Source organism: Trachinotus anak, unplaced genomic scaffold (assembly GCF_046630095.1).
Source record: "Trachinotus anak isolate AG129_WGS33_773 ecotype Australia unplaced genomic scaffold, CSIRO_AGI_Tana_v1 ptg000021l, whole genome shotgun sequence".
Taxonomy (NCBI): Eukaryota; Metazoa; Chordata; class Actinopteri; order Carangiformes; family Carangidae; genus Trachinotus; species Trachinotus anak.
Window position 1 is genome coordinate 19,221,775 of NW_027273872.1, and position 15,149 is coordinate 19,236,923.

The 15,149-nt window shown below is 39.0% G+C and overlaps 2 protein-coding genes across 2 annotated transcripts in view; one reads left to right on the top strand and one right to left on the bottom strand.

The window, feature by feature from the left end:
- The window catches only part of ctnna1 (catenin (cadherin-associated protein), alpha 1), a 76,391-nt gene that overhangs the window by 23,489 nt on the left and 37,753 nt on the right, over window positions 1-15,149 (top strand). The window lies entirely within an intron of this gene.
- lrrtm2 (leucine rich repeat transmembrane neuronal 2) lies at window positions 7,033-12,750 on the bottom strand. The gene is made up of 2 exons (XM_071458613.1): window positions 12,154-12,750; window positions 7,033-11,488 (listed from the first exon to the last, which is right to left on the bottom strand). Exons 1-2 carry the CDS (start codon window positions 12,155-12,157, stop codon window positions 9,846-9,848), a joined length of 1,647 nt encoding a protein of 548 aa, XP_071314714.1. The 5' UTR covers window positions 12,158-12,750; the 3' UTR covers window positions 7,033-9,845.

The following is a 15,149-nucleotide window of genomic DNA, read 5'->3' on the forward strand; positions in this document are numbered from 1 at the left end:
TTATGCATGTGGAGAATGTTTTCCCTGATTCATTTCATTGAGTTATATAAAAGTTTGTTTTATTAGGCATACCACAACTGCTAAAACCCTAGTACAAGTGCACAAGTGATCCATCTAGGAGTAAGCAGGTCTGTAGTCATGTGGAAACGGAGCATTAAATTGATTATTAAAAAAGACTTCTGAATCTGCTCTGAAAGAATTTCTTCATGATTTTACATAGAACAGGGATTAGACTAATCAAAGCAATTAGTATAATGGCTAAAAAGCTCAATTTCAGTCTAACAGACCATGGAACCATTTCCCGTTTTTCCAGGGCTGTCATTTGGTTTTTATTTAACTTTTTTTTTTTTTTTTTTTTTTTGACCTTGCTTTTTTCGTGTCTTCATGAGAACTGTTGAAACTTTCATGCAGCACATTGATTGAAAAAGTGGCAATAGCCTTGGGTTAAACTGTTAACAGGAAGAAGGTGGACTTGGAAACAGAAATGTCTAAATGTATAGAATACATTATATGATTATCATTTAACAAGACTAGAGATTGTCCACTCAGCCAGTGAAGGGGTGGGGGTTATGTTGCCCCTGCATTGTCGCATATTATGACCTCAGTTATTCCATATTGTCATGACAGTTTGGCATGGATTGTGTTGAGTGTAATTGTTTCTGCCACTTTTTATTAATAATGCATCTCTTGTTCCCAGCTTGAGGGAGATGATGCTAGGTTTCTTTGACATATTAGGCTACTGACATTTAAATTCCTTCAACTTGAAGTGATACATTATCATTTGGACCTGCATGAAAAGGACATGCCTGTCCACTGCAGTGGGACCCCTGCCTCTTTCTTCATTTGCTTTTTTGTATCTCAGTATAGTCTCCCACTCTGCGCTCTTGAACATTTTTTACACTTTGCATTCTCCTTGCTAAATCCTCTTTCCCATTTTCTCCATCCTAGCAATCCTTCTCTTCCCGTTTGTGTCCCTTTCTTTCTCAACAGCTCACTTTTTCCCCAACTCTAACGGTCTTTGCCTTGGGCATCTACAGTGAGTGGCAGAATTTTGCTTTATGCCTATTCCTCTGTGCCTGTGTAGTTGCCTCTCATTTTAAGCACATTTTAGGTTTGAATGGATCTTAGACAATCTACCCCACCTACCTCACACTATTATTAGCTATGTGTAACCTACAGAAAATTATGATTGAATTCAAGTTAAAAACAACTGCGCACCAAGTTTTACCTCTAATTGGGCTACCAGTGAACATTTTATAGGTTCATTCAAACATAAAGTATGATGTCATGCACACAGGTGAGAATATTGTGCATGTCTAGGAGTAGGAAACTAACAGAAAATGTAATATAATGGCCCAAGTTTTTTTTTTCCCCCACCTGCTTTTATAAAAGTGCAAGAAGGTTCAAAGGGACAAGCCTAATGCAAGACCAGCGTGAAAGGAGTTCAATTTATCTAGTTGTAATCTTATCTAAATGCATAATTAAAACAAATTACACTCCACACAATGTAACAGGGAAAAGATTTAGTGTCCCCAAGGCTTTTCGTATATTTACAGCCTCCATAAAACACTAGTCTGTCAGTAACAGCCTGTCAGGAAACGTTTTCCAGACCTGGCCCTTGATCTCTCGCTGGTGAATTCTTGGCTTTTTTTTCCTAGACAGGTAGATGAGATGCACCCCCATTTTCCCCACAATAGCTAAACAGGGTGAGGTCACACCCACGCAAATGGACATTTTGTGACTGAGGTCTAACTTTTCCAATTGTCAATCAGTCATGTGAGTTAATGGACTTAACCCAACTACAGGCTTGTGTTATTTATTTATTTATTGTATTGAGGCTGCAACTTTTGATATTGGTTGGATATTATTGGATTTCATTGGCAGATACGGCCAATTACAGTTGTTTCTACAGGTTCCCATTTTGTCAATTTGTGACACAAGGTGGTAATATTTACCTCCCAGCAGTCATATTGCTGCAGGGGCTTTAGCTGAGGGCCTAGAACCTGACATGCCCCCAACAAGCTGACAGCTTATCAGACAAGAATGAACAATAGCTAATGGTGTCAGTTACAAACTACAAAACACAACTTTTTTAAGTTTTAACTACCTAATAGCAAATACTGTGTCTTCTGTTGTCAGGATACCAAGTACTTCGTTTTGGATGCATAAATATACAAATTGGTCTCATCCAATTATAAATAAAAAAACTGGTTTCTTCTGTGAGACCACTTTAAAATAAAATTTAAAATTCCGCAATGCTTATCACACAGCTGAAGTCTGAACTGAATGCTATCAACATAAAGGCCATAGCATGCTCCAGATTAAACCTGTAATAATTTATTTATGCTTTTGGTCACAAGGTGGAGAGGGGCTGTAAACACAACACTGACTGGTTATCATCCTTAAGTTGATATGGCAAACTTGCTCGCAAATAGTTGCCTATTTATACATAGCATATAGTGGGTTTTTAGATTTTTTTTGATGCTGATGACAGTGGCGAGTGAACAAAAACAGGAAAATTCTGAGCTTAAAAACCAAGACAATAAGTTGAAAGACTCAACAAAACTCCATAGAGCTGTGGGAAACTACAGAGTTGGAAGATAATTCTCTGTTGTTTTAGTCACATACAAGTTATCATTTTAACCATTGTTGATATAAAAATATTGATTCTAGCCACTTTAAATAGAGATATATATTTTGTTCCATTTTGTTCCACTCTGCTAGGAACACTAATATATTTATCATACACACATGTATCACATAAATTAAACAAAAAAACATGTTATTATACCCCTTTGAGTCTCTTTCTGACCCTGGCAACACTGATAAGCAATTGTCCTCAAGCCAGTGGCACAAGCATTGTGAAAAGTGTAAAGAAAACCAGAGTTAGAATCTGCTGTTTGCAGGTGAGTTGAGCCAGAGAATTACATTGGTTTGGAGGTGAGATAGACTGAATTGAAGTGAATTGAGCTGTGATAAATGTGTCTCACTGGAAGGCAAACCACATCTATGCATGTTTTAACACATGCATAAGCGCGCGCGCGCGCACACACACACACACACACACACACACACACTCAGATACTCAACTGTACTGTACTCAACTGTAGCAAGTCCCTTTGTTTTCATCAGACATGGCACCGACCATGGTAAACAGGAAATTACTGTGTTCACAGCTCTGATATTAAATGACAAAGGAGAATGGGATTTGCTTTACCTCTAACATGGTTGCGTTTAACACATATTCAAAATGTTAAATATTTATTTGTCATAAGATTAACAATATTCATCCAGCCTTATATCCTGCTCACGACCCAGGGTGCAGCAGCCTATCCAAGCACACATTCAGTGAGATACAGTATATGACATGGACAGGGGACCACTCTATCACAAGGCTAACACACATGTACACAAACACTTTGGCCCTCACATTCACGCCTGCTGCTCTCAGGTGTTTCCAGGTCACCTGACCTATCTTTGAACTATAGTAGAACCGAAGTTAAAACAATGATAACCACTTGTGTTTGTAATACGGTGGTTTGGATATGTATTCAGGTTAACCTATTAATCATTATTTGATGTCATCAATTTATTGTGCACAGGAAACAAAGTTTGTTGTGACCTGAGGTGGAGCTGTCAGTGCTGTTACTTAAAGCAAGTGCTTTCAGCAGTGTATTTTATTTAGTCTGTCACAACTGAAACATAACTTAACAACATTGCCTTCTGGCTAGAAGGCAGTAATGGCTTATTTGGCTGCTCTGTTTTGTGTGTGAAGCGAAGTTGCTATCTTCTCCACAAAGATAAAAAGGAAGGTTCAGTATTTTGCCGTTAGCCATGTCCACAGACTGTGAAAGGGACTTTTGAATTGCTCATCTCTGTATTGTTTGTGCTTGGATCCCCCAATGATGTGTTTGAGGAATGGCTTTAAATGTGTGAGCATTAAATACATTAGGGTAGAATTTGCTGATGAGAGTTTAGATCAATATGTCCTACCAAAGAATTTTCTAGATTTATTTGAGGCCTCATAGTGAATACCTGAAGCATACATGAGCTCTGAGTACTTGAACCCTGCAGACTACTGAGGCCATGCAGTCAGGCTCATCGGTTTAGTGCCTCCCCTTCCTGGGTACACTGCAGGTTAATTACTGAAGCTTACTTTCTGTAGGCCTCATCAAAAAAGAACAGGTAAAATTTAAGTGGTTCTGACAGTTGTAAGCCATGTCTGCCTTCATTCCTCACAGTGTTTGCATCTTTCAAAACTCCAAACTTCTTTACGTAAAATAAGTTGCCAAACTGGCTATCTGAAGCCTTTAAAGGAAACTCTTATTCTTTCTTTTGAGCACATTAGGTTTTTTTATATGGGCTTTCTGGTGAACTGGAAAAGCTTGGATTTTCTGACAATTGTTTCGGTCCATAACCTTGATCAGTCATAAAATATTATGTATCTACCCATTCCAACGTAATACACCTACACACTATACAGTAAATTAGAGAAATCAAATTTAATCAAAAAATAAGAATGGTTGTTTAACAAAATTAAATCTGAACATGGGTACTAATTGTTATCAGTTGGGCACAGCCCTATGCTAAAATAACAAAAAACATTCCCCTTATTAATCTATACTCAATATGCCATAGTGACACACAAAAACTGAAATATCACATTAACATAAGCATGCAGACCCTTCTACTTGCAGAATGTCTGGTTTCCTCCAGACGTATATCTTACAATTGGGTGTCCTTTTGGAAGTTTCTCCCATCTCCAGATCTCTAGACTTCAGTAAGCGACCATCGGGTTGTTGGTCACCCCTATTACCAAGGCCCTTCTCCCCTAATTGCTCAGTTTGGCTGGGCGGCCAGCTCTAGGAAGAGTCGTGGTCGTTTTGAAACTTGATCCATTTAAGATTTATGGACGCATTGTGCTCTTTGTAACCTTGAGTGTAGGTTAATGAGACTGAGGCAGATTGATGCTATATTCCTAACTACTAACTGCTCCATATACTTGAGCTTTGTTTTTGTGGAATAGAGACTCCAATAGTCTTTGAAATGCAGTTTTGTTAAAAACAAAATAAAAACAGAAATAAAGGTTTCATCTGATGCACAGTAAACTCAAAATTGAGAAGGTTTTAAAATGTTTGTCACTCAGTTCTTGCACAGTTTCTAGAAAGATTATCCAGTGAGATAGGTCAGACTTGTGACTTGTAGTGCACAGGCTGCTCCTGATCTCCATTAGATGTCGTATCTATAAATTGTCTCATTTAAAAAAAAAAATGCATGTAAGCTGGCAAAAAATATCGGCTTGAAGAGTTACTTCGACTTACCTTTTCCTGCTGTCTATCTATGTGAGCATAACATGTAGAAAACTGTCTTTTTTCTCCCAAATGGGTGAAGGGTTTTTTACTTGGTCTCTTTCAGTGGCATATAGAGAGATTACTTTGACCTTTACGCTGGAACAAACAATTGACAGTGTGTGTGTAGATGATGAGAGAGATTATGTAATAAAGTTATCACTTTGGTTATGAATATTTCCACACATAGAATGCTGGGCTTCTATAATTTTCCTGGTGGATATCACATAGCCTCAGTTTGTAAAACTGCTACGTTGTAGAATTTGTGGATTAATCTTTATTATCATAAAAACAACCTGCTGACTTAAAAAAAAAAAAACATCTTTGCAAGTATCTTGCAGGTAGTTTCTGCCATGTCCATTTTGTAATACATCAGAAAAAAATCCTTGTTCCAAAAAACAATGGACATTCAATGTGTCATCTGCTTAGGGTCATTTTTGATCTTTCTTGGTTGATGAGATTATTTATTAATTTGAAGTGTTGCTTGCCTGGCATACTTAAATCTAGTTTCAATTTATTAAAACTTATAGTCAGTTAACCTACCACAATTAAGAAATGACATGTGTCGATGTCAAATGATCAATATGTTTAAGATTCTACGGTTATATTAATCTTCAACACTTTGACATTTATCCCAAATCTTATATAAGGGAGGGAAATACAAGTTTTGTTATTGTTGTTAAATGATTGTTAAATGATTTTTTTTGTGCTGCCGTTGTTGCCATTTCGTAAGACGCTAGAAAAAAATCGTGCAGTGGACCATTAACTAATAAGTGTAAGCAAACACGCAGATGACTAATAGGCACCAAATTCATAATCTTAAATTTTATCTTAAGTTGATGTCTGTGACATTTCTCAGAATGTTGTTTTTCCATTGCTTGACAAACATGGCTGTTGAAGTAATGCTGAAATGGAGAGTCAGTCAATCGATTATTCAATATAGTTATTTGTCAGGTAAAACATTTGCTGCTTTCCTCTTGCAAAATGTGAAGATTTAATACTTTTCTCAATTTTAAATTTTACATATTCAGTACCCCTGAGTTGGTGTTATTATGCTAGACAAGGAGCTTGGTTGGCCATTTGTCACTATTTTCTGACACTTAATAGACTAAGGCACTAGGCACACATGTTTTTCCACTGTTTAGTGAAAGAAGAGTTTTGTAATAGGCTTTCTTTTAATAATGTTGACTTATAAACTTGATGATGTAATCAATGTATTGACATACATTGGTGGAAGAGAACTGGAACTGAATTAATCTCTTAAATTTAATGGTTTAAACCACTACTAGAAAAAAAATGTATTGAAAAATCAGTATGTGTTATAATTGACATACTTCAAATAATTCACAATATATTGTTGCATATCAATTTCATCAAGGCTTATGTTTGATTTTGAAGGATTTTTCCAAGACCACTTATACATTGAACCAAAATGTGATGAAAGATCAAGCCATATTGTGAGCACCCATCATTTAGCAAACACTCTGTAAATTATAACCATTTTATTTAAAAAATATATGTTTTGAGGGGAAAATGTTTTTTTTTTCTTCTTTTTTCAGTTTGGCACATCTTATCCACTATACAGATATGAAATTGTACATATTACAATACAAAAGGAAAATGGGAAGAGAAAAGCATCCATTTTGCACAAAGAGGTTAGGTAAGAGAGAGGGGATTGCTTCACTTGTTTTTTCTTTTTTATTTTTAGGCAGGGTGGGGACCAGGACTAGAGGATGACAAGAGGAAACAAAAACAATTTACAAAGAGCCAGAGTGCAAAGGGATGCATGTTTCTACAAATTTTGTGGATTTTCAGTCACTTAGTACAACCGTAGTCTTAAACAGTGAAATGTCAAATGATTGACAGAACTTCATAGGAATTCCACATACATCCCCATTCCTGTGTTATCAAAAATGAGGTCTCTCCATAATGCTTGCTGAATGACATTAAGAAATATTCAACTCAATTTTGACTTTTGAACATGCAAGACAGATTAGAAGGGCAATAGTAAAAGCAGTGCGAAGCTGGAAGAAAATAAAATTAGAAACAAAAAGGAGATGCTTGGCTTTGGAAATCTGTATGATCAGTATCTGCAATGTTTTTCATTGAATTCAAATGTGAAGTGTAACATTTTTGGTTAACACGCTTTCTTAGAATATGTTGTAGGCATCCTATGAGCATGTGCAGAGAAACATTGACACAAACATTCATTTAGAAGTTTGAAGCCAAATTTGGCAGGTTCACTTGAGACAAAGCCACAAATGGCACCCCCTGGCTACCTCTAGGGGGCACCAGCCAACCAACTGCATCCTCAAAACCAGATATCCTACCTCAAGATGCTATGCTATCAGGGACATCTTGCTGTCTTATAGGACTTAGTTGAACATTCGATTTGTTGAGAAAATGCCATATTCTGATTACCTATTTTCAGTGTGAAGAATTTTACTTGTATTTTTCAGCATTAAAACATTGGGCAGTTCACCATAATTCCATTCTTGAGTACCTTTACTTAGCCAGAGAGATGCTCATTGGTTTTGATAAACTAAGACATCACCCCATAGTTGCCCCTCTCCATCGTCCCATCAGTTCCTCTCTCTTTCACCCTGCCCCCACCACCAAACTGAACACAAAGAAGTGTGGAGCTGCGGCAGCAGCTTTAGTCTGATGCTAATGCACATTCTCTCCCTGCTGCATACAAATGTGTCCTGACCCGGGCTTGCTGTTTGCTTATCACTAGATCTCCATTTGCTTTCAGGGTATTGACCACAGTTTAACTTGACACTCGTGACTGCTTACCAAGGAACTGCTTTAATATTTATTATTCAACCTAACCCAATTTTAACACTGTAAATGACAACTCAGTATTCCTAACAAGAACAGTGTCTTAAAGTAAAAGGTCCAGTGATGTTTTTGTGGGGTGTAGAGGATGATTCTACTAGAACTATTTTTGAGTGGCTGAACAAGCTAAATGTTGCTGGATCACTGGTGTGTGTGACAGAATATTAGATTCTTTTTGCCTTGCCTTAATTGGTTCAATCTTGGGCCTGTCAGTCCTGATTAGAGTGTAAGCAGTAAAGAGCCTGGGCTACTGAGAAAGGTTTTATTTTCAGAGTGAAATGCTCTCCTATCTGGCATTTGCACTGTTCATTACCCTTTCACTTGCTACCCTCACATCCCATACTAGCTTGTCTGTGTATTGATCCTGGTATATAATAACAAATCAACAAACTGTACTAGGTGAAACTGTTGAAATTATAATGGTCACAGTGTGTAATCACATTTGGATGCTAGAGAATCCATGTACTAGCCATGGAACAATTAAAGGTCTAATAATTTTGTTGTGGATGTCCAAGCTGAGGACATCCATTTGTTTTGCTAAGCAGTATAGCATATTGGAGATTAACTACAGATGAACAGTGCTTAGTGTTTCCCCACAGGTTGATAATTTATTTGTGGCAGTTGGCCTCCATGGAGCTCCAACCTCCAACAACTTGAGAGTCACTGCAAAACAGCATTGCAATTACGAGTTAACATCTGATTAAAGAGGTCATTTTTCCAATTTATATAATTGAACATAAATGTACTATTCTGACAGTCTTTTCAATCAGTGTGCTCTCTCAGTTGCATTTGCAGAACAGAAATTTTGGAAGAAGCCCAAATTTCCAAAACAAGAAAATCATTCCTTTTTAGCTAAAGACAGCTGTTTTTTGGGATGGGCTGTCCAAATAAATTAGGTAAACAGGAAACACTGAGAGCCTTTTGATCTGATGGAAGGTTATAGACTTGCCCAATGGACTCATGTCTGATTTGGCAAAAGTAATATGGTTTATGTATACTGAATAGAATTTTAGGGTTGCTCTCTCCTCGAGAGAAGATTTATTTTTATTTGTAAGATAATAACAATAATTACGTTTATTGTCCAGTTATATTCTGTTTTTGGGTTTGGTCTTAGTAGCCTTTAATGTATTATGGTTTTTCCAAAACAATGAAACTGTAAATCAAAAACATTCTGATAACTGATCCAATTCATTTGCCCCAGCGATTGAGTGATTGGCTTACAGTGCCTGTGGTGCATTTAGAAACATGGTTTCAAATATTTACTTTGTAAAAGAAATAAGACGTAAATCACATTTCTCCACTTCATGTATTCCGTTAGCAGAGGGCCATTTGGCTAAGTATTTTCTCTGTGCTGCAGAATATAGAGACAATGTGGAGACAAATCTCACAGTTTACAATTTTCTTGTTTAAAATGATTGCCCCCTGCCTGATATGAACAACCTTGCATTCATAGAAAAATAAATTTGTGACTATCTCTACCTCATCCCTAAACTGTCCAACCTCTGTCATTGTAGCATTCAACATTTCTCACATATTCTCAAATCTCACTTGTAGAAATTATGCTTTTTACATTAACTGGAAAAAAAATCAAAAAAGCAAACCCTGTATCATCTGAAATGGTCAAATGGCAAACCATATGCTCTAGGAATAAATAAGAGTTCATACTTCACACTCTTTGTAAGGCAGTTGCTGACACTTGCACTGCCCATAGCCATTGATGATCACGAGTGCCCCTTCTTCATGGCTGGGCTCATACTCATTATAGGGTACCTGTGTAGCTAGATCTGCCATAGGCTGTCGCTGCTGGGTCCTCATCTGTCTGCGGTTCTGCATAGCCGAACAGTGGCGTATCCGGCGCAGGGTAGGAGGGCAGCACTTCCGTGAGATATACACAACAAAAATGATGAAAAAGAATGAAAACAGAAGGGCCATAGTTCCAATGATAACCCTGTGAGTCATAACAGTGTTGTCCATTGCTGAGAAGTCGTCTGTTACAGCTGCCTCTTCCAATGTAGTGGTAGTTGCTTGAGCAGTGCGTGGTGTTTGTGTTGTGGTTGTTGTGGTAGTGACTGTGGTAAAGCTCCCAAAATCCTCTGCATAGTCCTGCGTGGGGGTCGGCTGCATAATTCCAAACAAGGAGCTTGTGATCTCTGCAGCTGTAGTAGTGTCTGTGGTTGTACTCATGGTCTGAACAACTGGCGCTGAAAAATTCTGGCAAAGCTGGAATCCATAAACAGCATCAAGTATCTCCTCACCTTGGGCATATTCAGGACTATGGCAGAGAATGGAATGTTCCCACCTTCCCTTAAAGGTGCTTAGCCAAGTGGCCAGAGAGCAAATCCTTTTGGTACATTCCCAAAGGTTGCTGGACAGCCCAATAGTGCCCAGAGACTGCCACATATCCATGACTTGGGCATCCAGACTGCTTAGTTTGTTGTTATCCAGCAGCAAAATCTTTAAATTTGGCAGCGTTTGAAACACATCAGCTGTCAGGACACGAATTTCATTTCCTGTGAGGTCCAGCTTCTCTAAAGTGGTCCAGGTCCACTCCATGCCACAAGTGAGGTTGCTGATCTTGTTCCATTGCAGATATAGAAACTGCAGGGCAACAAGGCGAGGGAAATGGGCCAAGTTGATCTTGGTGAGTTGATTGTGCTCCAAGTGGAGCTCTTTAAGCTTAATGAGCCCAGCAAATCCATTCCGGGCCAGACTCCTAAGACGGTTGCTACTCAGGCCCAAATATTCCAGGCTGCGGCAGTCCCAGAATGCCCGAACAGGTGTGGTGCGAAGTAAATTGGAGCGAAGGTGGAGTATCTGGAGCTTCCTCAGTCCATGAAACAGTTCTGGTTCCAATGCAGTCATCTGATTGAAGGACAGGTCCAGTATCTGGAGGTTGATGAGGTGGATGAAGGTTGTGTTGGGCAACTTGGTGATACGATTGGAGCTCAGGTTGAGGTCCTTCAGCTTGTAAAGCCCTTGAAAAGCATCCTCTTGTACTGTTGTAATCTGGTTGTGGTCTAGATGTAGCCAGGTGAGCTGGCTGAATCCATAGAATTGATCAGGGCTGAGCTCAGTGATGCTATTGTGGCGCAGTGACAACCCCAGGGCCCCCTTGTCCACACCATCTGGGGGTGCCTGAAGCCCCTGGGTGTCGCAGTAGAACTGCAGGTCCTCACAACGGCATTTTTGAGGGCAGGTTGTGCACGATGCAGGAGGCAGCAGGCACACGAGGAGCATGCTGATCACACACAGACACAGAGCCGCTGGTGCAGGTCCCACCAATGGCCACCTTGAATGGAAACCTGGGTGGGTTCAAAGATAAGAAAATGAACTGTGGGGCGGGAAAGCTAATCTCTGCAGAGCACTTATTACTAATTCACGGTGGCGATTGTGCTTTTTATGTGCTCTGTTCTTTTCTATACATATGCCAGTTTAGGTATTTTGCATTGACAACTTTGGCAGTATATGACAACATGGTTTCTTTGAGCTCAGGTTTAATAGAGATATCATTTACTAATGATCAAATTTATACATGAGCTGGACTTAAATTACACTCCCTTGTTATTTATATTTAGTCTATTTTGTTCATATTTTGTGATCTGTAATTTAATGGTATAAACAAAATTTCTGCTGATTACTGGCATTCATTTATCAATTTTGCTATTTTGTTTTTCATTTTTGAGCAGCTCAAATATGCTGCTGTCCTCTGAATCTTAAGATTTTTTTTTTTTTTTTTCCAAATGAATCAAGTTTTTTTTTTTTTTTTTTCATCACTCGACATCTGCTAAAAAATATTAATGGTATTTAAAAAGTATATATTCACAACTCGTGCGTCAGTGAAGAAGGAAAAATGAAGGACAATTGCAGTAAATAGACTAGGCTGGAGAGCTTTTAGTCCTCAGCCTCCCCTGCTCTTACTTGTATTCCCTATTCATGTCCCGACCTGTCGTATAAAGGGGTAACTTACCCATTCTTTTGTGCACATCGGAGGCTGCATTCAACTGTCCTTTTCCGCAGACTCTTGGAGCAACCAGATGGAAGAAAAATCCAAAGGGAAAAAACCCTTTTGAGTAAGCATAAAAGGAATCAGCCTCTTTGGAAATAAAGCAATTCTGAGCCCACCCAAATGAAACAAAATATGAAATTCCATGTCCCAAGATTATGTTTATTCCTGTTATTCTGCTTAGAGTCCTTTAAAATCCAAGCTCAAAGAAAGGGTTGAATCTTTTCCGTCATCCCACGAATCCTTGAAATAAATATTTATATAAATTTTTTTAAGTTGATCAGTTGCATCCAGATCAGCTCCGGTGAACAGACCCCCCCCCCCTTCTCCTTTTTTTTCTTTTTCTTTTTTTTACCCTTTTGTTTCCCTTTCACCGCAATGATGTCAGCTCAAATGGTTAATTGAAGATCAAGCGTTCCTCTTTCATGGCTGTGCTCTTCCAACCCTAACTTGTTGATGGCAGCCAGAGATCCTGCTTCCGATGCCGGCTCAGTCTCAGCATAGCCTCTGCAGAGCTGTGAGCGGAGCCCTCGTCTGCTAGCTGAGACGCAGGGAGAGAGAAAAAAGCAGAGCAGGGAGTCAGGGATGTTATTCTGAGCTTTTTGTTGCAGCCACTCACTGCTACAGAGTGGTGGCAGCCTGGCGTCGATCATCACTACTGTTTCTCTCTCTCTTTCTCCCTCCCACTCACACAAACACCCTCTCACTCTCTTGCTCAGTCACTTGCTCTCTGCCTCATACATACTGCTTGTGCACCTCAGTCTTCCTCCACCTCCCTCTGGTATCCCCCCTTCCCTCCCACCGGCTCGTCACCATCGGAATATTGATATCTTGAACGTGTTGCGGCAGCTTGCTGTTGAAATTAACCACAGCTGTAAATCTTAGCCTCGCCTTGCCATTGTTCTGTATGCACCATGTATGAATATATACCCAAGACATAAACAAAAGATCATAACAAAACAAAATATAGTTTGTAACATGTGGCTCTAGACAACATAAACATAAACAAGAGTGAACAAAGGTGAGCTGCATTGCCATAGGAATGTGCTATAGCAGTGCTAACATAGGGTGTCTGGCATATATTCATAATTTACATATCCTGAGTATGTGAGTGCTTTAATTTTTGAGCACTGGCATGTGATGTATGGCCAGCAGCTCTGAAGTTAAATTAGGCTAGCTTTTAGCATGTAATAGACAGGACAGAATACTTGCTCTATGGTGTGATCCAGAAGGTGAGATCAAAGTAACCAAAATGCTGTTAACAATATTTTTTGATATTGAGCAAATGGATTTGATATGTGGTTTTGTTAAAAGAGAGGATATATTTCAGCACCATTTAGAGTGCTTGACAGAATCTGTTGTCAGTACTGCAGAGCATGAAAATGCAGAATTATCCTTAATTATTAAATTTGGGTGGGGATGGGTGTGAAGGTAATTTCAGTGAACTGGATTTAAAGCAGCCAAAGACCAGATATTAGAGAACATATGAAGCACTGATACTGTTGTCTTAAAATTTGACTATCTACCATGAACCCTCTACTTCAGGAAAGCATCTTTTACTTAAACATGGCCTCGGATTGCTGAACAAATACAAATACAAACAAATCTTCAATTTTTATAATTGACATGTATATACTGAAGAGCTAACTTGCATCACAAAATCACTGAACTGTGTGTAGAACCTGAAAATTATTATTACCAATATTTTTTAGTCCTTAATTAATTTCATTTGCGTAGTTCTCAGGTCTTAAGACAACACATGCTTCTGGCTGTGGCTTCCAGGTCAGCTGACCAGCATGCTGCTGTCATTCTCCATATTTATTGTGGCAGATGACATCTCTCACTGGGACTCCTCTGCAGAAAACTGTGTGAGTGGAAAACATGGCGAAAAAACGCTTAACTCTCAGGGGGCACGATGGGTATTCCCTCTATTTGATGCGTGTTAGCTTTCCATTTGGACTTCAAGTTGTTTAAAAAGCATTTTAGAAGAAACATAAATATGTAAAATTATAAATGGACATCCAATTAACCGAACTTGCAGAAATATCAAAAAGCAGTATCACTGAGCTCAGTGATCATTTGACTCTTGGAGCATACCTTATTTCCATCAAATATTTCTATAATCCAGCGGACTAGTGGTTTTGTAGAGAAGGGATGTTCCTAAATCTGTCCTGAAGGAGATGGATAGAGACTCACTTGAGTATCATAAAAGATGCCGCAGAGAAACTGCCTCCATAATAAGCACCTGAAGAAGTGCTTTAGAACCCTCTGGTGTGGAAATGAAATATAGGCTAGGCATGAATGAAATAGGATTGAGAGAGCAGGGGCAGAGCAGACTAAAGCCCTACCACAGCACTGCATCCAGTCGGCACAAAATCACAGGGATTAGTGCTGTTGGAGCTCCACAGCCCCTAACTATGTACACAAACCCCCAACGGGCAAATGGCAATGGGGGATGGGCCAGTCCGTGCCATCACCGTCCATGGCGTTACGTCGCAGTTGATTTAAGCAGTATAAGGGGGATGAATAGCCCAGAGTCCAGCTGGATCTTTGCCTATTCTCTGTTGCCCTTTCCTGTTCATCTAATTTTGCTCTAATTTTATTATTCTTCAGTATCTGTCCATCTATCTGTCTGTTTCTCACTCTCTCTCTTGTTCGCTCCATCCCTCCTGAAAGTTTTAGATGTTCAATTTTTGCTTGAGCAGTTTGCAGAACGTGACTGAACATCTCTCTGCTCTCAGTGGGGAGCAGTGGTTAGAGCTTTGACTCCTGCCTAGTGCTTAACTGTGTGACTGCTGCCAGTGGTGTTGCAGTGTTACTGTACATAATTTATACATTTAGCTATGTGGAGTAAATTATAACCTTTTAATTACCCCACATTTTTCATTGAAGATGAGTGTGTTGACATAGCAATTATGTTTGTACAGCTACATTTTATTTATCAACAGTAGACCATGTTC